Source organism: Rhinolophus sinicus, chromosome 6 (genome assembly GCF_057876585.1).
Source record: "Rhinolophus sinicus isolate RSI-liver-muscle chromosome 6, RSI-T2T, whole genome shotgun sequence".
NCBI classification, from domain to species: domain Eukaryota; kingdom Metazoa; phylum Chordata; class Mammalia; order Chiroptera; family Rhinolophidae; genus Rhinolophus; species Rhinolophus sinicus.
In genome coordinates this window covers 32,991,824-33,018,844 of record NC_142506.1, presented here as the reverse complement: position 1 = coordinate 33,018,844, position 27,021 = coordinate 32,991,824, and the positions used below count along the sequence as shown (strand labels likewise).

At 40.9% G+C, this 27,021-nt stretch overlaps 2 protein-coding genes and 1 non-coding gene across 4 annotated transcripts in view; 1 reads left to right on the top strand and 2 right to left on the bottom strand.

Annotated features, from left to right (window-relative positions):
• Positions 1 to 1,391: 1,391 nt before the first annotated feature.
• RPL30 (ribosomal protein L30) lies at positions 1,392 to 4,748 on the bottom strand. The gene is made up of 5 exons (XM_019714992.3): positions 4,644 to 4,748; positions 4,483 to 4,535; positions 4,066 to 4,211; positions 2,397 to 2,527; positions 1,392 to 1,491 (listed from the first exon to the last, which is right to left on the bottom strand). Exons 2-5 carry the CDS (start codon positions 4,501 to 4,503, stop codon positions 1,442 to 1,444), a joined length of 348 nt encoding a protein of 115 aa, XP_019570551.1. The 5' UTR covers positions 4,504 to 4,535; positions 4,644 to 4,748; the 3' UTR covers positions 1,392 to 1,441.
• On the bottom strand, positions 1,656 to 1,786 carry LOC141567961 (small nucleolar RNA SNORA72). Its single transcript, XR_012491006.1, has one exon. It is a non-coding gene; the product is annotated as a small nucleolar RNA SNORA72 (small nucleolar RNA).
• A 6,736-nt stretch (positions 4,749 to 11,484) lies between the features above and the next one.
• ERICH5 (glutamate rich 5) overlaps positions 11,485 to 27,021 on the top strand; it is a 40,689-nt gene continuing 25,152 nt past the window's right edge. For both annotated transcript variants that reach the window (XR_016021515.1, XM_088799037.1), the window contains exon 1: positions 11,485 to 11,934. Coding sequence is in view for 1 of the 2 variants with exons in the window: in XM_088799037.1 (XP_088655163.1) it covers positions 11,877 to 11,934 (58 nt within the window). In the remaining variant the exon portion in view is untranslated. The remainder of the gene's footprint in view (positions 11,935 to 27,021) is intronic.

Sequence of the window (27,021 nt, the reverse complement as noted above, 5' to 3'; positions counted from 1 at the left end):
CAGAAGCACTGCAAAGAAATGGTATGCTGGAACCTACAATATTGTATTCCTTAGGTCACTATCCCTTTAGAGATTAAATTGGAACTAGTCAACCTAGAGGGACAAATAACCCAAATAGCGTGAAAGGTCAATCTGAGAAACTGACTGAATAGGTGAAAAATAAGTTCATAAACTTCCTTAACTAAAAGACTGAAACAGTTTGAACCACAGAAACAGATTAATGGCATTAGAGACCAGAAAGTCTGACCAAGCAATTCATATCAAGATTTAAACATTTTAAATGACCTTGGGCACACCAGTGTCTGGAGCACCTTAGGACATTTATAGATTTTCATGTAGCTCTGACTCTTATCCAGAGGATACTACTTGGAAAATATGGGGTGACATTTGGAGGTGCTGATACAATGACATGGAAGGAAACCCAGGAATGAGATCTCCTGTAGTATTCACAGCCCTCAACAAGAACTGTCCCATTGAAAAATATCAGTACTCCCAAATTGAGAAACACTGAGTAACAGAACCAGTAAGAAAACTCTAGTTCATAACAGCTACTTTCAAAATTATATCCATAAGCTCAGATTAACTTCAGAAACAAACTAAAACCATGCAATGTTAGCCTGAAAAGAGACCATTTCCCACACTTGTGAAACTGGGAATTTGACTCACCCATAGTTGTTACGTAACTATAAGGATGTCTTCTGACTTCAAGTTCAGTAGATACCTGACTTTCTGGATAATGTACTGAAAGCATCCTCATCATCTGTCTCTCATCTACGGTACCACCAAAAACCTCCTGACCATGCAGATTGATTCTAAAGTCCAAAAGACATTGTCATTTCTGCCACATCTACAACCTCCCTTAGAGCCAAAGCAGACTGTGTAGGGTATACCCTACAAGCACCATTCAACTCTGCAAATCAAGATGTGTGTAAATCAGTATTTCCCCCCAAATTAATTCCTCTGAATGTTCCAAAGGATATTAACAGACATGGGAAAAGGGTTCCATGAGACATACCTGGGAGATGTAATATGCAGTGACAAAATCTGGGGTGGAGAGGAACTTCATTTAGTCCTTTTTGCTACTCATATTTGGTAGACTTAAGCGGGACTATAAACTGCAATTCTGGTTAAATTCTGGGTTTTGAACTTTGCTGCCACTCAAACATACTCAAATATAAAATGCCAACAATGTCCTGAGAGTGGAATTACGAAAATCCAATACAGGAAAGGAACTCACTGCACCCCCTTTACTCAAATGAGAAAATGGAAATTGGGATGTATATAATTCTTACCCCCAAGTCTCACCACACCTAGCTACCTCATCCTCTCTAATCCTAGCTTCAGGAAAGTGTACTGAAACAAAGATATAAAAATAACTGAAATGAATACAGTTTTTAAACCGAACTCTGACCAGTTTTATTAAAGAAAAATTTTGCATGATTTACTTTTCACCAGTCTGTTCTGGCATGCTTCTAATGATATCAGAATCACCTAGAAAATAAAACAATAATTTTACAATTCATTTAATGGTAAGTGGTAATCATAAAATTAGCAGTGGTTATCTTCACATTATTGTATTCGCTGTGCTGCCATTTCTTGAGGTTGATCAGAGTCAGACATTTCCCACTTAAGATGCATCACATAAATCAGACTTAGTTTATAACCAGCATTTTAAAACCAGACCTAGGAAGAGAACTAGGTCTGGGGACACATGCTTGGTCTTAATATAGCGAATGTTTAGCCTGCACTGATTATTACAAAATCAGAACAGCGAGAATATTCGCAGTATTTTATGAATTAAAAGTTCCTAAGTTCAAAACAGTATGATGTGTACACCTAACCCTTGAACAACTCAGGGATTAGGGGTGCTGACCCGTGTGTAACTTCAGTTGGCCTTCTGCATACATGGATTCCCAACCACGGTCAAAACTACTGTCTTTGGTCAATAGTTGGTGAATTCATGGATGCAAAACCCACTGGAAAAAATCCGTGTATGAGTACCCGTGCAGTTCAAACCTGAGTTGTGAAGGTCAATTGTAGTTGTAGGCATTTTTTTTCCCAACCAATTTTACCTGTTTTCAAGGAGCCAGTAAGGACTACTTACTTCTGTGTCACTTGATTATTCTCCCCTTTCATAATTTCACCTTTTACTAAGCTCCTAGATAATTTCTTAGGTGCTTCATCAAATGAAATTCATAATCTCATAGTAAAAACACTCACTTATAACAAAGCCAGTGTACTAACATTTATTATCAATTCTCTGTGAAATAAAACTATAGGATATCCCTCAATATATCCAAATTCTCACCATGAACTCAGGACCCAAAGACATTTGTATAGCAAATATTTGTATTACATTATAAAGGGAAAAAAAAAAAAATGACTTAACATCATACCTGGATCAATGATAGCCAGTGTGCATACTCTGTAGTATTTTCCACACGCTGTGCCCAACTCAATATTATTGCCACTGTAGTGATGGACACCAGTCTTGGCCAACATGGCGTAATACTCTATTTCAGATTTCCTTTGGGAACCAAAAAGGCAAATAAATGAATGCCATACCAAGTAACAGACTAAATGTTACTACTTCTCTAATTAGTAATATTGGTGAGGCCTTTCAACAGTAACTAAGCCAGTTATTACTCTTAAAAACATATTATCATATCCATTAGCCAATACAAATCATCCTCTCCTTGGATCCCTTACAAGAGATGAGACAACCAGCAAATATCTACTCAACACCTATGTTTAAGACAGTATCTATGTTCATTTGAGTAGGGTGCAAAACAAAAGCATTACTTGCTTAGCATTTACAAAATACTGGACATTTTACATAAAATACCATAACAACCGCTAATGTATTATGTACTCCATTTTGGAAAAAAAAAAAAACTAATGAAGAAATTCAGGCACAGAAAATAAGGGGAAGATCCAGAATCTGAACCATGTTATCTTTCACAGTCCATTTCTATCACCCTCTGATGCTCTGAATCCAAGATGGGGAGTGGTATTACTTGCCCAGAGTTACTGTTTGTGTCAAATGAGTAGGTAGATATTAATGGTTTTATGAATTTGAAGTGCGTTCTAACAGAACTCTGCCGCTATTCAATGTGTGAATCCACAGAGCAGCAGTAGTGTCACAAAGTGCTTATTAGAAACACATCATCTCAGGCCCCATCCCAGGCCCAAAATCAGAACCTGCATTTTAACAAGCTCATTCACGTGATTGTGTGCACATTCACTTTAGAGAAGCACTGCTATGGAAGGTAGGCATGAAAGAAAGGTTTGAAATAAGACCAAACTATGGGATAGGAGGGAGGTGAGAACACTCCAGAAATACAGACACCCTATAAAATTCTGTGAGCCAGTTGTACATTATCATAGAAAAATCAATGTGCGTGGGTGGGGAAAATGATTACACAGCTTATATCCTGTAATGTCCAAGTTTCTTTAACTCATTTACAGTACCCACTAAGTTCAATTTTAAAAGTCAAACAAGGGGTGACCAGTTAGCTCAGTTGGTTAGATTGGTGCTGATAACACCAAGGTTGCTGGTTCAATCCCCACATGGGCCACTAAGTTGTGCCCTTCTTAAAAAATAAAATCAAGCAAACACTTTGGCTAACAGAATTAACATAGCAGGATGAATTAGGTGATTCTACGAGAGCCTGTAATTCCTTTGCTACACTAAAACAAGTTCATACAATTAAACACTTTTAAAGCATCTCAAAGCTAAAAGAATGACCAAAGGTAGGACACAAAACACATGGAAAAACAAATTACATGTCTATGCTTCCTTCAAACTTTTGACATTCTGTGGTTTTTTACCCTTTTTGCCACATCTATCCATAAGATAAACTTACACAAGGAGAAAACATGGGGCGGGGGGGCATCAAGAGCCAACCACAATAGCAGCCTTAAGTCATTCTGCAAATGTTCATTTGTAAAACAAATTTTACGTAAAATCGAGTTCATGCTACCCATGTTGCAAGTTTACACTCTGGATATTCGTTCAGGATGAATGTGCAGTGGATGATACACACTTCAGGTTCTTGCCATTACCTCAAGGCCGGGCAGTTGTTCGCAAGGATGACCAGTTTCGCTTTGCCTTGTCTGATCATTTTCAGAGTCTGCTTGTACCCCAGCACGTACTTTCCACTTTTCATAACAAGTTGGAGCCGAGAATTGATCGACTCCAGCGACTTTTTCTACAAAAAACAAACATTTAACACGGACCTCAAGGCCTTGTCTGTAACCACCTGAAAACTGGATCTAGCTTTCTGGAAGTCTGTCTAACCCCTTAATAAAAGCTCCGAAGTCGAGGGTCCCAAGTCACTGAGAGGGCCTCTCGGGCTCCTTTTCGGACCCTCCAAATGCCACTGGGCATGCTGTGTCCCCAGTGTGCTCAGATCTGCCCGCCCCGTTCAGACTCATCTCTCCACGTGAAATCGACTTCCTCCCCTGGCCCGCTTCACTCACCGTCTTCTTTGCGGCCACCATCTTCCTGCCTTAGAAGCGGGACGGCCCCCAACCTAGAACACAGAGAACAGGACAGGAAGTTTACGACCAGGGGGTCCACACGGCAACCCGCTGGGCTCCCCGCGCTGCCTAAAGCTCTATAGCTCTTGGAGCCCACTCACCAAAAGCAGCCGCCAAGATGGCCGGGGAGCGAGAAAGGAAAAAGTTCCCACAATGCAAAGCTCTTCACGGTGCGGACGGGATTCCGGGACCGGAAGCGGAAGCAAATTGAGAGGCAAGCAGTGAAGGCGTGGCAAGAAGAGGAGGGCGGCCGCCGGTTGCTATAGATACCGCGAGTTAGAACGGCGGTGGCCCGGTACGCTTATCCTCGCTGCGAGCTCAAACCTTCCCACGCTGTCACTTTGTTGCTTCCCGCTGCGAACTGAAGAACCGAGGACGGTCCAGCTGGGCGGGAGAAGGTGGAGAAGCTGACTGAGGCGGAGGCGAGAGGAGCGGTGAGAAGAGGCGGGGACGGCTGGACCGTGGTCTTAGTGCTGCTGAGCTCATCTCTGCCCCACGCCCCGGCTCCGGGAGAGACCGGGAGAACTCCGGTGCGCCTGAGCTGTCGGGTCTGCCCTCTGCCATCAGTGACGCCTGGGCTCAAGTAGCTGTGTGCACTCTCCTGCCCTCGCCCAGGTTGTCGGTCCCTCGGAGAAGGCGCCCGTGCTGGCTCCCCCAAACTCACCTCTCTTTTGACCCTGTTAGTGTCAACTTGTAAGCCGAATTTGCACAGAGAGAGCGATAAACAGGTCTAATTTAAAAAATCTTTTTGCTGGGAAAGTTGGACCTTGATATAAATGTTCAGTGACGGATTATTCAAAATATTAGGTCCAGAAAGTACCCCCCACAGCCACCACCAAGAAAAAACAAGTAAATTTACCCAGTAGGTAAGCTGTTTCTGCTGTCATTGCGCCCTGGGGAAGGTCAGGGAGGAGGAGGAGGCAAGAAAAAAAGGCTGTGAACTGTGCGGGGAGCTATGCTACTCAGTGTGGACCAAAAAGGGCGTTCTTTGGAAAGGAATTTCACAGGGTGATATCATAAATTCCTAACTGGGCAGGTCATGGTGGGTAGTCACACCTCAGGCCTATAACTTCTTTAGTTAAAAGTTTTAAGCCAGTTCTGTCCATTGTTCTTGTGCATCTAGGTTAACACACCCTTAAAATATTAGTAATACTCCTCGAAGAGGTATTAACCCTCAAGAGAGCACATAATCTCGTTAACTATCTTGTATCCAATCCCTGCCTTGCTTTCGCCAATCTTCCTTACATCTCATCCTTAATTTCAAATGCATAAAAACAGCTGCAAAACCATTATTCTTGGGAGCATTTGAGGTCTTGCTCCCAGGCATATGTTGTCAGTTTGGTTCAAATAAACTCACAACTTTTGTATAGGTTTAGATGTTCTTACATCAACAACCTTTTATTTGTTTTGTCTAACAGTCACAAAAACTTGCTTGAGATAAGTAGCATTTTTATTCTCAAGTTTCCATATCTAGTGTATTGTCAAAGCTAGGGCCGGTACCAATACCCAGGTGTACCATAGGTCACCTCAAAGTTTATTCAAATGTATGCCCCACTTTGACATGAAATTAACCAAACAAGTAGAGTTATCATACTATTTGCTTGTAGTATGGTCTCTGTGGCAACTACCCAACTCTTGTGTGGTAGCACAAAAGCAGCTGCAGACTGTGTAAATGAATGAGTGTGGCTGTGTTTCAGTAAAGCTTTATTTACAAAATTAGGCAGCTGGTTGTATTTGATCTGCAGGCCACAGTTTGCTGACCCCAATGTCAGAAGTTTACTATTACTATTAAAAATACCCACTTTCAGTTACAGAGACTGTCCTTAGTCTAAAGAGATGTATGTTGAAGTATTTACAGATGAAGTATGATATCTGCAACTTATTTTCAAGTTGCTAAAATAGGTGTATATGAACAGGTAGGTAGGTAGGGTAAATGCAAGAAAGTGTTAACAACTGTTAATTTTAAGTGGAGAGTATACTGGTGTTTGTTGTACTATTCAGCTTTTTTTTTTTTTTTTTTAAGATTTTATTGGGGAAGGGGAACAGGACTTTATTGGGGAACAGTGTGTACTTCCAGGCCTTTTTTCTAAGTCAAGTTGTCCTTTCAATCTTAGTTGTGGAGGTGCCGTTCAGCTTCAAGTTGTTGTCCTTTCAGTCTTAGTTGTGGAGGGTGCAGCTCAGGTCCAGGTCCAGTTGCCGTTTTTCTAGTTGCAGGGAGTCTACATCCCTTGCGGGAGTCGAGTTGGCAACCTTGTGGTTGAGAGGATGCGCTCCAACCAACTGAGCCATCCGGGAGCTCAGCGGCAGCTCAGCTCAAGGTGCCGTGTTCAATCTTAGTTGCAGGGGGCAGAGCCCACCATCCCTTGAGTGAGTCGAGGAGTTGAACCGGCAACCTTGTGGTTGAGAGCCCAGTGGCCCATGTGGGAATCGAACCGGCAGCCTTTGGAGTTAGGAGCATGGAGCTCTAACCGCCTGAGCCACCGGGCCGGCCCCAGCTTTTTTTTTTAAATAGAGTTTTTTATTTTATTATTTTATTATATTGGGGAATATTGGGGAACAGTGTGCCTCTCCAGGACCCATCAGCTCCAAGTCGTTGTCCTTCAATCTAGTTGTGGAGGGTGCAGCTCAGCTCCAAGTCCAGTTGCCATCCTCAATCTTTAGTTACAAGCATGTGGGAATTGAACCGACAAGCTTGTTGTTGAGAGCTCACGCTCCAACCAACTGAGCCATCCGGCCGCCCCTCTGGAAGGTCAGCAGCAGCTCGCTGTCCACAATCCAGCCTTGGAGGGCGCAGCCCACTGGCCTATGTGGGAATCGAACCAGCAACCCTGTTGTCCAGAGCTTGTGCTCTAACCAACTGAACCATCTGGCTGCCCCACTATTCAGCTTTTTGTACGTTTGAAAATGTTAATACTAAAAAGTTAAGAAATGTATAGCTTTGAGAAAGGACTTTGCTATCCAGATATTATTTTTTTCTAGATGCTAGTCTTGTCGCATTCAGGGTGATCTTGAAGGAATACAAACAGTTAATTGTGATAGCACAGAATTAACATAAGGCCTTCCTTTGGTTTTCCTTCATCAAAATCTCTGGTCCAAGTTTCTGAGAACTCTGCAGACACTTCCATTTACTGTGCTTCTGGTTTTTACTTGCTATGAACATTAAAAGTGACAGGCTGCATTCCCTTTTAGAGCAAATACTAACAAGTTCATCTGATATTCGTTGGTTCAGTACACTAATTCATCTCCTCACTGTTAAACAGTTACAACTATCAGATTCGTTTTTCATCAACTATTACTTATTCAGTGCCCATTAGTAATTTGGAACTCTATCTGTGTAACTCAGCCTTCACATTCTTAAGCCACCCTGGACCTTAAACATTCTCACAAATGTGGTGCAGTGAGTGAGGGACGGTGAATCCCAGTGAAAAGACCCTGTAAACTCAGTGAATGTTAGGGTCCTTTCAGCTAACCACACACACATACACCTATACAAGAATTCTCAACCCTTAGAGGACAAGAGGGAATGAATGCTGCTTACTCATCTCTACCTTTTTTGCCTTCACAATAAAAAAGAATCAAATATTTCTCCTATACACTTTTTGTTCAGACTGGGAATGCTCCAGAGTATACTGAATTAAAAATAGGCTAGATAGGGCCAGTCTGGTGGCTCAGGCAGTTGGAGCTCCGTGCTCCTAGGCTGCCGGTTCGACTCCTACATGGGCCAGTGGGCTCTCAACAAGGTTGCCGGTTCGACTCCTTGACTCCCGCAAGGGATGGTGGGCTCTGCCCCCTGCAACTAACAACGGCAAACGGAACTGGAGTTGGGCTGCGCCCTCCACAGCTGGGATTGAGGGGACACAACTTGACTTGGAGGAGATCCTGAAAGTACACACTGTTCCCCAGTGGAGTCCTGTACCCCTTCCCCAATAAAATTCTTTAAAAGAAAATAGGCCACATACATGATTTCTCCTATTTTTTAAAGCCATTTCTTCTGTACAAGGAAGCATATTTTTTTAATACTCTTGGATACAAAGAACTCAGAGTACTGTAGTCACAATTCTACTGTGGAAGAGTACTTAACCACTTTTGGAAAGTGGGAGTGTCTATAAAGCTTGGTCTTTGGGTTATTTTTTATTTCTTAGAGTCAATTTTTGAAATTTTAGTATAAATGGGCATCCTGTGGTCCTAAGTGTCCACAAAAGTATGACATTTTACATTTTATTTTCAATACTTTGAAACGCCTGCCATGTACTTTTATCCTTCATAAACCTGTAATGCACAGGCTAAGACATCAATGTGTTTTGCTTTTAACCAGAATTAATTAATACTGTAACACTGCATGTCATGCTGATCAGAAAATGTCACTACTTAATGGAGAAATAGATAATAAATGTAAATTTGTAACAACATCAAAACATGGGTATGTCTAAGAAAAATGATAAAAGGAGTTCTTGGAAGTGAAAAGATTTATGAACTACTGCCTTCAAAATACAACACATCAAGGTCTATGAGCCTTTGAAATCACAGTATCGGTTATAATCAGGTATTATCAAGATAAGACTAAAGGAATAAGGGCAGGTAATTGCTAAGAAGGAGAGTGGTGAGGGAGAGGGAAGGTAGGGTAAGCATATGTATGTTAGTCTAGACACTTTTGTAAGCAGCAGAAATAAATTAGCTCAGTTAAGCAGAAAAGGAATTTATTTTGTAGTTCACCAAATGAACAAGAAGCCTGGAGTGGAGAGCAACATGCAGATCTGCCTATTCTGGTCATGGGAGAAGCAGAACTATTCATTAATCTCTGGTGTAGAGCATAGGACATAGAGCAAACCACAGGACAGCACCCCACACTTCAAAGGTGTTTAATCTTGGCCATAGCAGTGTTTAATATGCCATTCCATCACTCTCTAGATTTAGCTTCTGGATGATGAGGTATATGGAAAGACCAGTAAATCACAGAAATGAACCTGTTCCCTTACTTGTCTCACAGTAAAGTGAGTTCTTTGATAAGGTACAGAGCTGAATGTAATGTCTTGATAGGTGTGTGTTGTCTTGATGGTACCATCCACACATAGATGGTGCTGGAAAAATAAATCTCATCCATAGTGGGCAAGAAAAGTAAGTCTAATCCAGTGTCTGTTACGGTAAAGATTATCTACTGTCCCCAAGGAGGTCCTACCAATCTTCCATGAGGTAGCTGATAGAGCCCATCAAAGAATGGTACCACTTCAGAGGCTTACAGTTGGTCATTCTTGCTGCTACTGGCAAACTGGGCACTCAGCCAGGTAAAGTATGGTAAGTGGAGGACTATGGTGTTGAACCTGTACTTGACCGCTGTCCTTGTCCCTAGAGCCATTTCATTCCTGAGACAACTGAGCAAAAACTAGAGTAGCTCATGAGAAGCTTCCTAACACTCACAGGACACCTGATTATTTTATTATTGTTCACCTGATTATAAAACGCTTCCCCTGAAGAAAATGGCTGAGAAATTATACCTGAGGAAAAGAAAGATTCCCAGGCATCTTCTTAAAAAATTTTAACTGTGTAATGTTATGAAGGGTCCTTGCACAAAAGTCTCCAGTCTCCTTCATTCAAAGGGATTTGTGAACTGATTGCTGGGTGGCCACGGCTTTGTCAGGCCTGCAGCGCAGGAGAGAGAGGAAGACGAAGAAGGAGAAAGAGAAAGGAGAGGGGATCAGGAGGAGGAGAGAGGGAAGGAAGGAAAGGAGGGAAGGAGGAAGGAAGTAAAGGAGAGACCTTTAAACATATGGTAAAGACCATAGCGTTGTATCACATGACCCTTAAAGGAAATATGCCAAATTTTAGATAACTTGAGCATCAAAATAATGGTGTATGGGTTGAATTTTGTCACCCCACAATTCATATGTTGAAGTCCTAGCCCCCTGTATCTCATGGTGTATTTGTAGACAGAGCCTTTAAAGAGGTAATTAAGGTAAAATTAAGTCATATGGGTGGGCCCCAATCCAATATAGCTAGTGTCCTTATAAGAAGAGATTAGGACACAGACACGCATGGCAGGAAGACCATGTGCAGACACAGGAGAAGACTGCCATGTACCAGCCAAGGAGAGAGGCCTCAGAATGAGACTAACCCTGCCCCCGCCTTGATCTCAGACTTCTAGCCTCAAGATTGTGAGGAAATAGATTTCTTTTGTTTGTCACCCAAGCTGTGGTACTTTGTTATGACAGCCCTAATAAACTAACACAGATGGTAATGACCCATTGAATAATGTAAAAATTCATGAGTATTTACTGATGTAAGTGAATAATAAATGGAAGAAAAGGGAAAGTGCTCCGTTAAAGTAGAATGCCAAGTAATAAATGTAGAAGAAATGTAATTAGAAAAACTCATTTCATAACTCATAATAATTCATCCAAGCAAAAATACTAATATATACTGAAAGTGGCAGATAAAAGTTTGATGAGAAATAGGATACTTACTAAGTCTCTCCCCATAAATTACAAAGAGTAAAATAGTAACTTTTCAGTGGAGAAACCTGGCAGACAGTGCCTTAACTACATCACGAGTAATAGGACAAATCGACATCATGTGCCACTTGATATAAATACACAAATAACATAACGTCTGTGTATTTCAGCCCAAACTGCATCGCCTGAAAACAATCATGAGGAAGCATTAGACAAACCCAAACTGAGTAATGTTCTACAAAATAAATGGCCTGTTCTCTTAAGAAATGTCAAGGTCATGAAAAACAAAGACTGGGGGAACTACTTCAGATTAAAGCAAACTAAAGTACAACTAAAGGCAGTATGTGGTCCCGAATTGGACAACTGACCAAAGCTGAATAAGGATGGATTAAATAGTATCCTATCAACGTGAAACTTCCTTGTGGTAATTGTACTGAAGTTACGTAAGATTAAGGCTGTCGCCGCAAAATCTAGTCTACCAATCAATAGCCACTGACCAAATCGCCTCCTCCCCTCCCAGCTATTTAGTGATGGTTCAGACGAGTCCTCCAGCCTTTCACTCCCTCCCCCGACATCATCCCTATGCCCGCTTCAGAGGCCTGTTTCCTCTCTGCCTTTAGCACACCGTCCCCCTTCTGCCCTCCAGGCCCCCTGTCCCTGCCCTCTTCTGCTTGCTCGCTCTCTGCTCCCTGACTGCTTGCGCTCGGCATGGCTCCCTTTGCTGCCTAGGCGCGCACCCGCAGCCCGGCGCTCCGCGGGAGCAGAACTGGCAGAATACTGGGAACTTCAGCGCTGCGGGGGCTCCGAGGGCCGACACCGCGTGGGGCTGGGACAGGTGGCTGCACTCGCCCTCGGGGCCTCACTCTCGCCGGCGTCGGCACCGCCGCGATGGGCTGCTCCAGCAGCGCCCTCAACAAGGCCGGCGACAGCAGCAGGCTCCGCAGCGGTGAGCAGGGGACCCGACCCCACCCCGTCCTGGGCCTTGGGATTCGGGTCGGCTCGCTCCCTGGGGGTCCGAAAGGTGCGACCCATGCCCACCCCGCCCGGCAGGGGGCGGGCTCCTCCCTGAGCATGGAAGTGGAACCCTGAACACACCGAGAGACTCCATCCCGAAATCTGGAGCGGCACTACTGTGACCCAAGGTGCGGCGGTCCGCGCGCGCCCAGACGCGCGAGGCCCGGGGGGGGGGGGGGGGGGGGGAGCTGGGGTTACCTTGTCATCTGGTGTGATCGCAGGGAATTGGCGTTAAATCCCTAACGCGGTTAGCCGCCGCATTCTCTTAAGCAGATGAGTAATTTCCTGTCCTTAACAATAGGTGCTATTTAATCTCCTAAAAGTACGAAACTTCAGACTATATAAAGATGCAAACTGGAAACCGTTAGTTTCTGGTCGTAAGGAGAGATGTACACCCATTTTTCTAGCAAGACCTTTCCGCCTTGCCCTCCCATCAGTGGTACAGCATCCGAGATGGCAAAGGAGGCTGAAAGTACAGGTGGGCAGTCACTCCTTCAGATTGGTTCCTGAACTTTTGAAGAAGTCAGATACACTTTCCCCTATCTTTGGCGTATTTCTTGACAAACATGAACGTGATAAAAAGTGGTCATCTCTGAATCCTACAAATAAATTCAACAAGTATATTTTGAGTGTCAACTATATAATAAAATAGCCAGGTAGGTGCTTGGCTAGATGCTGGAGATACAAGGGACCCTACTTTTGGGGTTTAGAGGTGGAAGAGACAGACAACAAAGTTAAACAAATGATTAAGATAGTTTCTGACAGAGATAAGTGCTGTGAAAAGAATAAAGCAGATTAATGAACTAGAGAATGACTGGGTTTTACAACTGACTCACTTCTTACATTTTGGATAAAGCTCTGGAAGTTTAAGCAAATTTCTTCAAACTAGGTTACAGTCTTCTTCAAGTCTAAAGTTAGGGGAAATTTTATACTTTGGTTAATTGCTTTTCACAGGCCTTCTTTTAGCACCTTGCCTCATTCCAATAATACAGAAATATCTTCCTTTCTGATTTTGTAGTAGAGCTTGCAGGGTTTTCATGAATGTCGTTTCAAAACTCAGACAGAGTCCTAGTCAGAAATATGTTTTATTGCAGTCATTTTCATGGTCTATGATAATTTATTTCTAGCTTCAGTCGATAATAGAAAGCAATAAAAAATTTGGAAATAGGCAAAAAACTAAAGCCATATGTAAAAGTGATTCCAAACCCCTTGTCACTGACAACAATGTGAAAAGATGGAAAAATACATTCCTTATGTACAGCACTTGTAAACCTTTCTCCTAAAGAGACAAAAGCCTCTGTACCCCAAATACACTCCCAAGAGACCAGTGCAAGGGACAATTTCTTTGAGGTTTCACATTTTATTTTGTGAAACCAGGTGGATTTTGCATTCTGTTCCATGTTAAATCCTTGTTGATTTAAATGTGAAAAACAGGAAAGGAAACTCATGCTACAGGAAGATACACCATATTATTTTGGCTTCTCCTATCTCCTGTCATGCCCTCAGTAGTCTAAGAATAGCATCCTAGTTTAAACAGCAGAGCATTAGATCATCATTATAGATTTTTAAATCAATGAAAACAAATGTATTGCAGGAATGTTACTCTTGGGGAGGGGCAACAGTATCTAATAGGTGGAATGGGGTTTTTAATCCTCTCAGAAAAGAATGAATGAGCTTGTTTTAAAATACATTTTATCACCAGTGTTAAAACCATCTACGATGATAAGCGAAATAAGTCAAACAAAAAAAGCAGAGAACCATATGATTTCACTGATATGTGGTGTATAAACCAAAAGCAACAAAAGAACAAGACAAACAAATGAGAAACAAAAACTCATAGACACAGACAATAGTTTAGTGGTTGCCAGAGGGAAAGGGGGGCGGGGGGTGGGGGGTGGGAGATAAGGGTAAGGGGGATCAAATATATGGTGATGGAAAGAGAACTGACTCTGGGTGGTGAACACACAATGGGATTTATAGATGATGTAATACAGAATTGTACACCTGAAATCTATGTAACTTTACTAACAATTGTCACCCCAATAAACTTTAATTAAAAAAAAAAAAGAAAAATGAAAGGAAAAAAAACATCTACAAGAGTCACACCCTTTCAGTTTTTATTCATGCTTTCATTGCTGTTCTAAATTTATATGGATGTTGTTCTGAAAGAAATGTTAAAAAACCTGACAACCAGTTTTAGTGCATAGAAAATTAATTAATATGCTGCATAAATTGCTCTACGCACATATCAAATCAATCAACAGGTGTATTTTGCTTCTGAGCCTCAATCAGACAACAGTCTCTCTCGAAATTGGATACTATTGTATGTTCACCATTTCAACTTCATGATCTTGGAGACTTCATAAATAATTCATTCCTGTTTCTGTAGCGCAAAACTTCTTTATATGCAATCCCAAGTTTGTGTGTATGTGCTTTTATATAAAAACAGTCCAAGTTAAAAAAGAAGTTCAAGTTTATTAAATGTCCTGTACATTCATTTACTCATTGTACCTCCCCCCATCCCACCATGCTTAACAATCTTGGTACATAATTGTTGAATGAATTACTTCATTTGATCTTATAACAATGCTATGACTAAGTATTATGATTTCCCCATTTTACAGATAAAAGTAAATAATTTGCGAAGGTCACAGGACTCCTTAAGAGTTGGAGATGGGCTTTGAATTCAGGTACTCTGATTCCAGACCTTCACCTTTTCCTCCTTAAACCAGCTTGTGATAACTAGATTTAAATCTGTTTTTGCCTCAGATCACTCTGGATCCCCATTAGATGTATGGTCATCCACTATACAAATAACAAAAGAAATACAATAAAGTCTAATAGAGTATTTATTATAATATATGCAATATATAATAAATAATATAAATATAATATTATAATCAATAAGGTATTTATTTATCTCTAAGTAAGAGTAAGTAAAATATGAAGTATATATTTACTTCCAAATTTAAAGTAGGAATATTTGGTGGATATTTAATCTTAGAGATATTTTAAACAGTACATAGATGTAGAGAAACTTTCAGTGCCCTCCCATAGAGATACAGATAATCCTCCTATCATAAGAGAATCTTTTAAATTCACAATATCAACCTTAGAACCCTGTGAGTTAAAGCTCAAATACATCAAGTAGCCTGCAGACTGGATTTGTTTAGACAATTTTCTGTAACTAGCTTAAGAACTCTTTGTTCATGATGCAGTATTAGCTTACCAGCAAAAGAGTCATAAATAATGGGTTGAATTAGGTTACCGCTAAGATAGATCTACTACAGTTCTAAAATCTTGTAACACTAACATATAAAGGGACTTATTTTCTGTGCTCCAATTTAAATAAAATAGCAGCTACTAGTTAGGAAGCCATTAGGCTAAATAGAAAAATACATTCTAGTGATCACGTGGAGACATTTGTCTGACCCATTAGACCCTGAATCCTATGAATTTCTTTCTGTCACCTCCAAAGAAAGAGGTGGAGACTGGCCTTTGATTATAAATAATTTCCAGTGCTACTCAAAGTATAGAACAGTGTCTAGTAGTTGGTAGTCACACAGAGATTTTTACTGAATCCCCTGACATATGTAAGGAAAGAGGCTGTTTTTTTCTTCCAAAAGGAAAATTAGACAGATTCTGTTTGGAATCTCTTGTTTGTGGAAGCCAGTTCTAAGTATTAGGGCAATTTCTGTTCTTTTCAGTGCCCTGAGGAGCTGATGGAATCTGAACACAAAGGTTTTGTTGACTTCACAGACTTTAATGGACCCAAAGGTCTCAAGAGCTTTGGCATCCAATCTTCCCAGTGCTACCAGTCCCTGCTTATTAAACTCTTTGTTAAAATAAACGCCAACCGTTTGTGGCAGACATCTTCCTGAGATTTTACAGCTGAAGCACCAGTGTGGACAAAGTAAATAGATGGTAATTATTGACACATTCATTGCTAGGTTAATGTGTACGTTTCCACTGACAGGTACAATCCTTTGTTTGCTCTGCCTGAACTCTCACTAGCAGCTTGGCATCCCTGCTGCCTGGGCAATACGATGAGGCTTCAATTTCATAGTTATGGGAATTGTTCTTTGTACTGTGGAGATACCTTCAGTCCTAAGTAGACAAACTCTTTTTGTAATTGAAAAACAAACGTTATTAATATTAAAGTGATTTTTATAGGCTTTTCTTGCATATACGCATTATACAAATGGGATTTCTTTTTTTAAAATGCTAGAAGTCTTTGGACTGAGTCTTATATGTCTTTTTGTCCCCTCACCAGCCTGGCACACAGAGAATATTCGGTAAGTCTTTGTGGTAGGCCTGGTTATTACACATACCTAATTAAAATGGGATATAAGAACTGCATACATGGCTCTAAAAATTGAAAACACTTGAAAAATGCATGCAGTGAAAAGCACACCTACGCCAGCCCCACTATCTGCTTAGTTCCAATCTCACTCATGGGTAAATACTGTTATTAGGTTTATTTTTCTGTGTATTCTTCCAAAGTTTCTTTATACATTGAAAATGTTATTTCCATCTCCCATCTTTATTCATAAAATGTAATGTATTATACCCACTATTCTTCACCTTGTTTTTTTCACCTATCAATATGGAAATTTTTCTACATTGATATGCAAAGAATGTCATTCTTCTTTTTTTACACTTGCTCAATAATACATTGTGTGATTTATTTAACCAGTCCCCTGTTAAGGGATATTTGATTTGTTTTCAGTTTTTTCCTGTTGCAAACAAGGCTGCAACTGAATTCCTTTATACATACATCATTTTGAATGTGTGCAACTGTAACTGTGGGACAGTTTCCTAGAAGTAGCATTACTAGGTCAAAAGATATGTGCATTTGTAATCTTGATAGATAACTGCCTAAATGCCTTCTATAAGAGTTCTACCAATTTACACTATCAACAATACAATAAATCTTTTTCTAAAATTGAAGGCTTTCCATCATTAGTGCAGCTGTGTCAAAACATGGACATGGAGCAGGCGTCAGGGGACAAAGTAGGAGCACCATCTTGGTTTCAGGTACTTTAGTCTATGATCTCATTTATTTCATTCAAGAGCCTTATAAATAAACATCAGTATCACCAAACGTAGCTAGAACACTGCTTAGTCAGGATAAGTAAGTTGCCCAATGTCTCAGAGCTAGTAAGCGATGCAGCTGGGGCTTACGCCCAATGTATGTGACTCTGAAGCCCCCTCTCTCCTCACAATCTCCAGTTCCTTCTGGGGTCTAGTCCTGGTTCTGCCAGAACTTTTCATATGGCCTTACACATAGGAGAAATGCAATCCATATCTGTTGAGTGGGTGGATGGGTGAATAAATGAATCGACAGAGGTGAAGTTTCAGGAGGGTGAGAGTACTGCTGAGAAAGCAGAGGGAGAGTAGGAATCAGGACCCACAGAATAACAGAAACTGGAAGGCAGCATTGGCCAAGATGGGCTTGGGAAGAGGGTTTTGGGTTGTGAAGAGAGTTTCCTAGTCATGCAGGAAAAGGTCAATACAGCAAAACAAAGCTTTATTGTGTTCTGTTAAATCATACTTCTGTACAGTTGCCACATGTCCTGGCTCACGTGTACAGTTTCACTTCTATGTTAATGTTTTACAATATCAAGTTTAAAATAAAAACCTGATGCTTTTGGGGATTACTGACAGGCTCACCAAAACTGACAAAAAGCATCAAACTTGGCCAGGCTTTGGAACCTGGTGTGTATAAGTGTAGGTAGTACTAGGTAATGATTGGTTTTCAAAAAGCAAAGTGCCAGAATATAGCTTTCCAAGTGAGTGTTAATGTCTGCAAAATGCCATAATGACCTCAGAAGCATCTTTACTGTCCCAGGGCTGCTGTTGCTGTTCACATTCCTTGAACCTTCCTTGGGAATGGCAGTCAGGCTCTAGAGTTCATTCTTTTGTATATATTCAAGGGTGTCAGAGCTTTGCCCTTTACGGATGAAGATTGCAAAAACAAAAAAAACACACACACATTGTTTTTAACAGTTAAACTCCATGGGGATTATGCTTTATAAAGGTCGGTGAAATAAGCCAGGCAATGCTAGTGTGCTTAGAAATAAGGGGTGGTCACTGGAAATAGGTAGAGAAAAGAAAGGGCAACAGGTGTCATTAGGGCAAGTTCAACTGACACCACTTGCTTCCCCATGGATGGGCCCAAGGGGCTGTGGGTCCCCAGGATAATTGGGCTGGGCTGTGGTGACTGGCCATAGCCCTACACCTAGGAGGGATGAATGACCCTCTTTTCTCAACAGTCCCTCTGGCCTCTTTTCTAGTCTGGTTTCTCTAATAACATAAAAGACCTCAAGGCCTGATAACATGTTCTTTATTCATACTGACACCTCTTGACATTCAAATCTGTATGGCTTAACTTGTATTGAGATGAACATGTCACATTGGACAAGTTTAGGTAAAGCAAGTGTCCTAATGTACATTAAGTAGTAAAGTCAAGATGCAAGAAGATCAGGAAGCATCAGTAAACAGCAAAATGACATCTTTGCCCTAATCCATCTCCTTTTCAGGTCACCAACAGTCACATTTCATTTACATACAATAGACTCTGTGGCCATGACAGTACAACTAAAAGTGGACAGCAAAATAGCACCAATGAACTTCCTCTAAGATAAGTAAATATATAAAGAACTTGACCTCATAGGCCAAAGGTTGAAATGACTCATGCCAAGAGGCTGCTCAACAAGCCTTCTGTATGACCCTGAGTCCCCAGCCCTCCAGGCTCCTTTGCAGCTGTTCCAGAGACCTTCCCCTAGTTTCCTCCCTAGCCCCGCCCTGCCAGGTCCTTCCTTCTCAGTGATTGACCTGCCTTTTCTCCACTAAAATAAAGGTCCTTGCTATCTACGAGTACTTCCTTCCCCTACAGTCATGTGGATGTACCATCAATTAATTGTCTGCTCCCTTCACCAGGACAATCATTTGGGGACAGTACTTTTTAAAATCTGTAATATATTTAACTTACATTCAGTGAAAAAGACCTCTCTGCTCTCTGCAGCAGTTTGCCTTTAAAAATCTAGTCCTAAAGGGTCCTTGCAGGATGAGAACATTCCATACTTTGCAGACTGCTCTGATTCATGCTGTCATTATTATCTTCTCAGCCTTGCCTAGCTAATGCTACTCTAGTCTATTTATGGTGACAGAAATATATTTGTCCCTTTGTTGTATGCATCAGAGAGCTTCCCAGTCTGTGAGAATAGGTGTCATGTGCTAGCGTTTCTCTCAGTTTCTAGGGCAGCCTGGCAAGGTCCTCCAGGTGCAGCTTCTTCCATCACCTCAGTGTGCGGCGCAAATATCATATCCTCTGTGTCCCATGACCCACTGGGATATTCATTCCAACTGCTCTATCATTTTCACTAGTGGTTTCTCTTACTGGAGATAACATCTATCTGCCTTCAGCAAGGACCTCTGTCTGTTGAAATGTCCTCCCCAAACCATCCTCCTTTCTTTTCTTTCCATAACTATCATTGATAATGATAAGGAACTCCTTGATTTCTTTTTTCTGCCTGTTCTTACTCTTTTCCATTTTCCTAAGACTGATAGGAACCACATAGTTTCTTTTGGCTAATTTCCTTTCCCTTTGTCCTGGAGTAGCCTCTACAGACTATATGGTTGTGAGAGGCTGTGATTACCTGTACACTTCAAATGTGTGTGTGTGTGTGTGTGTGTGTGTGTGTGTGTGTGTGAGAGAGAGAGAGAGAGAGAGAGAGAGAGAGAGAGAGAGAGAGAGACAGAGAGACAGAGAGACAGAGAGACAGAGACAGAGAGAGAACATGTGGCTTTGAGGCAGAATTTCAACATACTCAGACACAGTATAGAGTGCTGATTAAGAATGTGGGTCTGGAGTTAGACTGTCTGGGTTCAAATCCTGGTTCAGGATTAATTTAGTAGTTGTGACTGAGCCACTGAAACTTTTTATGGCTCAATGACTTCATTTGTTTAATAGGATTAACAATAGTTCCTATTTCATAGAGATAGTCTGAGGAATAAATGAGTTAATACATATAATGCACCTAGAATGTAGCCTAAATGTTGCCTAGAACAAGGACTGGCAAACTGGCCTACTGGCCAAATCTAGCCCATCACCTATTTCAGTAAAAAAAGTTTTGGGGAACACAGACATGCCCATTCATCTTCTATGGCTGCTTTCTCACCATGATGACAGAGTTGAACAGTTGTAATAGTGACTCAATGTTCAGTAAAGCTGAAAATATTTACCATCTGTCCCTTTACAGGAAAAAATTTACTGACCCCTGGCCTTGAATATTGTCTAGTAAGTCCTCATTAAAATTATCTGTCATTAATATCAGTTTTAATGAATCTCAATTTTTCTTTATTGCTTTTCCAATATCAAGTTTTGTTTTTTTTTCTCAAGATCAAGTTCTAGATCTCTGAATTTCTTTCTTTCTTTCTTTCTTTCTTTCTCTTTCTTTCTTTCTTTCCTTCCTTCCTTCCTTCCTTCCTTCCTTCCTTCCTTCCTTCCTTCCTTCCTTCCTTCCTTCCTTCTTTCTTTCTTTCTTTCTTTCTTTCTTTCTTTCCTTTCTTTTTTGTTTTAAGGAGGGCGCAGCTCACAGTGTCCCATGCAGGGATCGAACCGGCAACCTTGGTGCTATTAGCACCACGCTCTAAACCACTGAGCTAAACAGCCATTCCCAGATCTCTGAATTTCTTGATTTCCTAACTTTTTTTCTTTTTAGTAAATTTGTTAAAGGAAAGGGACAATGAAAAATATTAAGTCAGTAATAGCACAAGTTGGACACAAATCTTCAAAAATCATAAAAGTGGTGTGTGAATGGCCAAAGCTTATGAAGCAGTTTTTCTAAGGTTACCACATCTTATTTTGCAAGGTTACTTGCTCTTCTACTTTTGCTGCTATAATTTTTTTAAATGAACTTTGTTTTAGAATGATTTTAGATTTACAGAAAAATTATGATGATAGCACAATTTCCATATACCTCAAACCACTTTCTCTTATTAACATCTTACATTAGTAGAGTGTTTGTAACAATAATGAACCAGTACTATACATTATTATTAACCAAAGTCCATACTTTATTCAGATTTCCTTACTTTTTCTCTGTTGTCCTGTTTCTATTCCAGGATACCACATTTAGTCGCCATCTTGCCCTAGACTCCTCTGTACTATGACAGTTTCTCAGACCTGTTTTTGGTGACCTTGACAGTTTTGAGGAGTATTGGTCAAGTATTTTGTAAACTTCTGGGATTACAATTTGTCTCAATTAGGATTTGTCTGATGTTTTCCTTATGATGGAGGTGGGTTATGGGTTTTGGGGAGGAAGACCACAGAGATAAAGGCCCTTCTCCACACATTATATCAAGGGCACCTGTTCTTAACACGACTTATCACCACCTCCTAAACTTCTCTAATACTCCTTTTGGAGACTCTGAAGGTTGAAGAAGGTTGAGAGATGTCTGTTTTATACTCTAATTTTATTAAAATCTTTCAGTTTAATCATTTCCATAATTCTTGGTCAAACCTGCTTCTTCTAGATCGAAGTTTTTCTTTCCTTCTTTCTTTTTTTTTTTTAATTTTAATTTTGGAATATTCGGGAACAGTGTGTTTTTCCCGGACCCATCAGCTCCACGTCAAGTCGTTGTTTTCAGTCTAGTTGTGGAGGGTGGCCTACTGGGAATCGAACCAGCAACCTTGGTGTTATGAGCACTGCGCTCTAACCACTGAGCCACCCGGCTGCCATGAAGCTTTTTCTTATGCTCTGCTTTATGAAGAAAAGAAGCTCATTCAATTCAGGTTTTAATTGTCTGTGCCAGTAGCCCAATGCTGGCCTCACAGGTGTATACACCCTGTGAGAGGAAGACTTCTGCTTTGTTACAAATGGCTTTCATTCTGGGAAAATCCCCCATTTCCCTTAATGTGATCTATACTAAGCAAAGTCATGTGCATTGCATGTGGATCTCTAATCTCAGAGAGTAGTAGCAGCAGTCAGCAGAAAGACCTGGGGTCACAATCCTACTTGGTCTGCCCACTGCTCTTTCTGGTACTGGGGACTCTCAGGGTACGCTAACCACCGGACTTGAAGCCCAAATCTCTGATGTGACTATGACTGCTCTGTTGTAAAATGTACTCCATCCCAGCCACAAATTTGCTAACTGCTGATGGGAATACTCCCTTCTCAACACAGGCACCTGCTCTTGGCCACAAGCCTCTGTACGCGGCACCCTGACTGAATCAGGCAGAACGGCTAAGCTGAGAGAACAGCCACCTCAATCAGTGCAGCCACTACTCACAGCTCTTAGAGGGTAAGGTACAGAAAGTATTAACCTTCATTTCAGATGAGAAATTAGAAGACCTTTGTTTCCTGACCTAGCTGAGGTGGAGGCTTAGCAAACCTAGCCAGTTCCGAGAAATGATGGAATCTGGACAAAAATCTCACTCCCTAGTGGGGAGCTCACTTAGACCAGTTCGGGCCCTCAATTCATTGCTAAATCAATACACTCATCATGGTGCTGGCCGTGGCATGCGGGCTTGAGAGCAGAGACCAGGCTGGGATTTTGACAATGGGCAACAAGGCCTGCGGAGCACGAGGGACTCCCGCAGCCAGCAGTTCTGTGTGTTCATCGTCCACTTCAGTCTCCTGAGTAGCTCCTTCATGCCTTTTCCTGATGACCCCAGAGTGTTGCCATAGGTAACTTAACCATCCCTGGATCTTGTTAAGATACAGATTCTGGTTCAGTGCATCTGGGGTGGGACCTGTGAGTTAACACTAAAACAACAACAGCAGCAACAACAAAAAACTCCCAGGTAATGCTTATGGTGTAGGTTCTGGGACCACAATTTGCCTTAAAGTACCTAAATCTTCAGGGTAGAATAACACTTTCTTGAGCTCAGATCAAATCTGAGCTCTGCCACTCCTAGCTGTGTGCCCCCCCTAGATAAAGTACTAAATCTTTCTGTGCCATATTTCCTTAATTGTATAATGGGGATAATACAGGCGTACCTAGGAGATCGTGTAAGTTTGGTTTTAGACCACTGCAATAAAGCAAATATCTCAACAGTGTGAGTCACATGAAGTTTTTTGTTTCCCAGTGCACATAGAAGTTATGTTTACACTATACTGTAGTCTGTGAAGTGTGCCATAGCATTATGTATAAAAAACAATGTACAGTGTTGGCCGGATGGCTCAGTTAGTTAGAGCGCGAGCTCTTAACAACAAGGTTGCGGGTTCAATTCCTGCATGGGATGGTGGGCTGTGCCCCCTGCAACTAAAGATTGAAAATGGCGACTGGACTTGCACCTGAGCTGCGCCCTCCACAACTAGGTTGAAGGACAACGACTTGAAGCTGATGGGTCCTGGAGAAACACACTGTTCCCCAATAAAAACAAAATAAAACAATGTACACACCTTAACTTTAAAACATTTTATTGCCAAGAAATGCTAATCATCGTCTGTGCCTTCAGCAAGTTGTAATCACTTTGCTGGTGGAGGGCCTTGCCCCAGTAATAGCAAAGATCACTGATCACAGAGCACCATAACAAGTAGAATGCACTTTTGGGGGTTAGCATCTGTGCCATGGCATACAGGGACGGTATTTTACGTACTTTGATGAGGGAAAGGACAAAAATATCTAGAGTAGCAACACAATTAGATGCAGAAATGTTTGTTGGGTGGATGGATAAAGGATAGAATGGAACTGAGGAGAAAGTAAAGTAAGAAGATGAGAAGGAAGGTGAGTGGGCCCTGCTCCTGGAGCTGACTCGTGCTGCATCTCTGGTTCCCGAAGCTCAAAAGCTGCAAAAACCTGGAAATGGTGGCAACAAGGGAACATACCAAGGTCCCCCTTTCTCACTGATTTTCTAGAATACCCAGCAGACAGGCCAATGAGGTCTTTGGGGTGTCTAATATGTTGTAACCATGGGATAGGAAACACTGACCTCGAGTTTTTCTCCTTGGTGGGTAGAAAGTTTTCATTTCTGATTAGGGTAATGAACTGAGTTGAAAAGCTTCCACCATAATATGAGTTTCAGGTATGTTAGCTCTAGTTCTAATCCTTTCTGTAACGTTGCCTAGTATTTAATTTCTTTGTGTGCCTATCACAACAAGTGCTTGCAACAAGGGTTCTGTTAGTTCCGCTGTCAGAACGAATTTGTGCATGGATCACCTTACAGCAGAATCAAGAGAGATAATAGCACCGCAGGAGTAAACCCAGAGCAGGGTATGATTTGATAAAATGTGGGGTTTGGAAAACAGACATACCTTTAAGCAACTTTGGACGTGGAAATAATGCATCTGTCTGCAGTATTTATTACATAATAATACAGATTAGGCATAGAATGTCTTCTTTTGTGGACAAAAGAGCTCACTGCTTTTCTAGTTAGAGTGCTAGAAGAAATGCTATAGTACCTTCTTCTATGTCAAGAAGGTATGTTGGGGATTCACAAAACCATGGAGGCAGAGCACGTGGAGATCTTGGGTAAGCGGTAATGCATAGGTACCAAGGTGGGTGAAGTAGTGAGGGAAGTAGCTATTATTTGAATTTCCCTGCAGACAGTAAACCCTAAGAATGCAGGGACCGGATTTTCCTTCCTTCTTAACTGCTGTAAACCTGGTGCTCAGCCAAAAGCTGGCATTCAGTAGGCACTTGATGAATATTTGATGAACAAAATAAAATCAAAGCCAACAATGAAATATTTATTTATATAAAAAGCTATCAGTGGCCTTTATTAATGCCAGTCAAGCCCACTCATATCATGGCTGACATAATGACTACTATCCCATTATCTATCAACAATCATGTTTTTAGACTTAACATGGTAACAACAGAATTTTATAGGTTAATGTTGACAACTTCATAGTGTTTGAGTGACTCTTTATACAAGTCCTTTAATATCGCAGTTCATTCTTTCTGTTGCCAAGTTAGCTATAGCTTATTGACAGAGCCACTGCTAGGCCACAAAGGACCTTTGTGAAAGTAGAAAAAGAGCCCTCCCCACCTCTGACATGTGCAACCTTGCAGGTGCACACAGGCTGGAGTTCAGCTCTCCCTTGCCCCTTCAGAAGCACACCCCTGGGCAGTGAGACCTGCATGGCTCTACACTGTGCTGCGTCCCTGTTTACTGAGTGCCTTCTCATGTCACACACCATGTTGGGTAATTACACACATTATCACCTTGATCAATTCTCTTAACAAGACTGGAAGGCAAACATAATATCCTTGTTTTACATACGGGAAAACAGGTCCAGAGAGGTTAGGCACTTGTCTAGATCACACAGTTAAGTAAATGATGGAATCAGGATTCACACCCAACATCAGAAACAGTCTGGAATGCCCTGCTCCAGCTGAGGAGGCGAGAAGTCAAATGAATCCAAAAATTATACTTCCCTAGCTGGGGATAAAAACAATGTTAAGGATATGAAATCTGGTGCCTGAAAGGAAATGGTAGTGGTAATTGTGTACTTTATTGTTGTGTTTTCTGAGTGATGATTTGAAGCAACCATGTGTTTTCCAAACTTTTCATTTATTTTCTCTGATCTTTCTTCTTTTCTAAATAGGTTTGGAGAAAGGCACCAGTATTAGAATGAATGGAATTACCTTATTTTTCTGTCTGTCCACCACAATCTGTTCCTTGCTAGGGGCATCAGATGAAGTATAATACTAGGAATGACTAACATTGATCGACACACAGTGTGTGCCACTCGCTGTGCTAGTGCTTTCCAGGTATTAAGTCGTGTAATTCTCACAATAACTCTGCTAATACTCCTCCCATTCTACAGGTGATGAAACTGAGGCACAACGAGGGTTAATAAAATTAGTAAGTGGAGGAACCAGGATTCAAACCCAGTACATTATAGGTGTCACTTTCAAGGTCATAAGATTTCTGTCCTCCCTTTTAGAGTAGATTGTGCTTTTCTCTCGCACAGGAAATATAACTTATAAGTGATTAGTTAGGAGCTATTACCTCTAAAACACAGTTATTTAAAAATTCAGTCAGAGTACAGTTAATCTATATAAATTACAAAATGAATTTCAGCATTTTTTCTATTTTTATGTGTGATCATTTTAAAGATGTTTTAGCTCCTTTGGTTTACCCCAGAAAAAAATATTAGAGAGCGTGATATTCTTTTGTAATATTTCCTAGTTTGGTTGACTATTTTCAGGTTGTGCTATAAAATTATTATATGTTGAGGACATTTGCCTATGCCAAACATAAAAGTAAGATTCAGAAAAGTATTTAAGAATGAAAACTGATCATGAGCTTAAATGTTCTAGTTTTGGTAAAAATTGATAGAGTCCTTGGACACTTAAGACACCATTTGTGGATAATAAATTTCCACAAAGCTTTCTTTCTTTCTTTCTTTCTTTCTTTCTTTCTTTCTTTCTTTCTTTCTTTCTTTCTTTCTTTCTTTCTTTCTTTCTTTCTTTCTTTCTTTCTTTATTTTTATTGGGGTGACAATTGTTAGTAAAATTACATTGATTTCAGGTGTACAACTCTGTATTACATCATCTATAAATCCCATTGTGTGTTCACCACCCAGAGTCAGTTCTCCTTCCATCACCATATATTTGATCCCCTTATTGTCTGTGTCTATGAGTTTTTGTTTCTCATTTGTTTGTCTTCTTCTTTTGTTGTTTTTGGTTTATATACCACATATCAGTGAAATCATAGGGTTCTCTGCTTTTTCTGTCTGTCTTATTTTGCTTAGCATTATAATCTCAAGATCCATTAATGTTGTCACAAATGTTCCTATATCATCTTTTTTTTACCGCCGAATAGTATTCCACTGTGTATATATACCACAACTTCTTTATCCATTCATCTATCGAAGGACATTTTGGTTGTTTCCATGTCTTGGCCACCGTAAACAAAGCTGCAATGAACATTGGAGCACACGTGTCTTTATCTCTAAATGTTTTCAGATTTTTTGGGTAGATACCCAGGAGAGGGATTGCTGGGTCATATGGTAATTCTATTCATAATTTTTTGAGAAACCTCCACACTGCCTTCCATAAC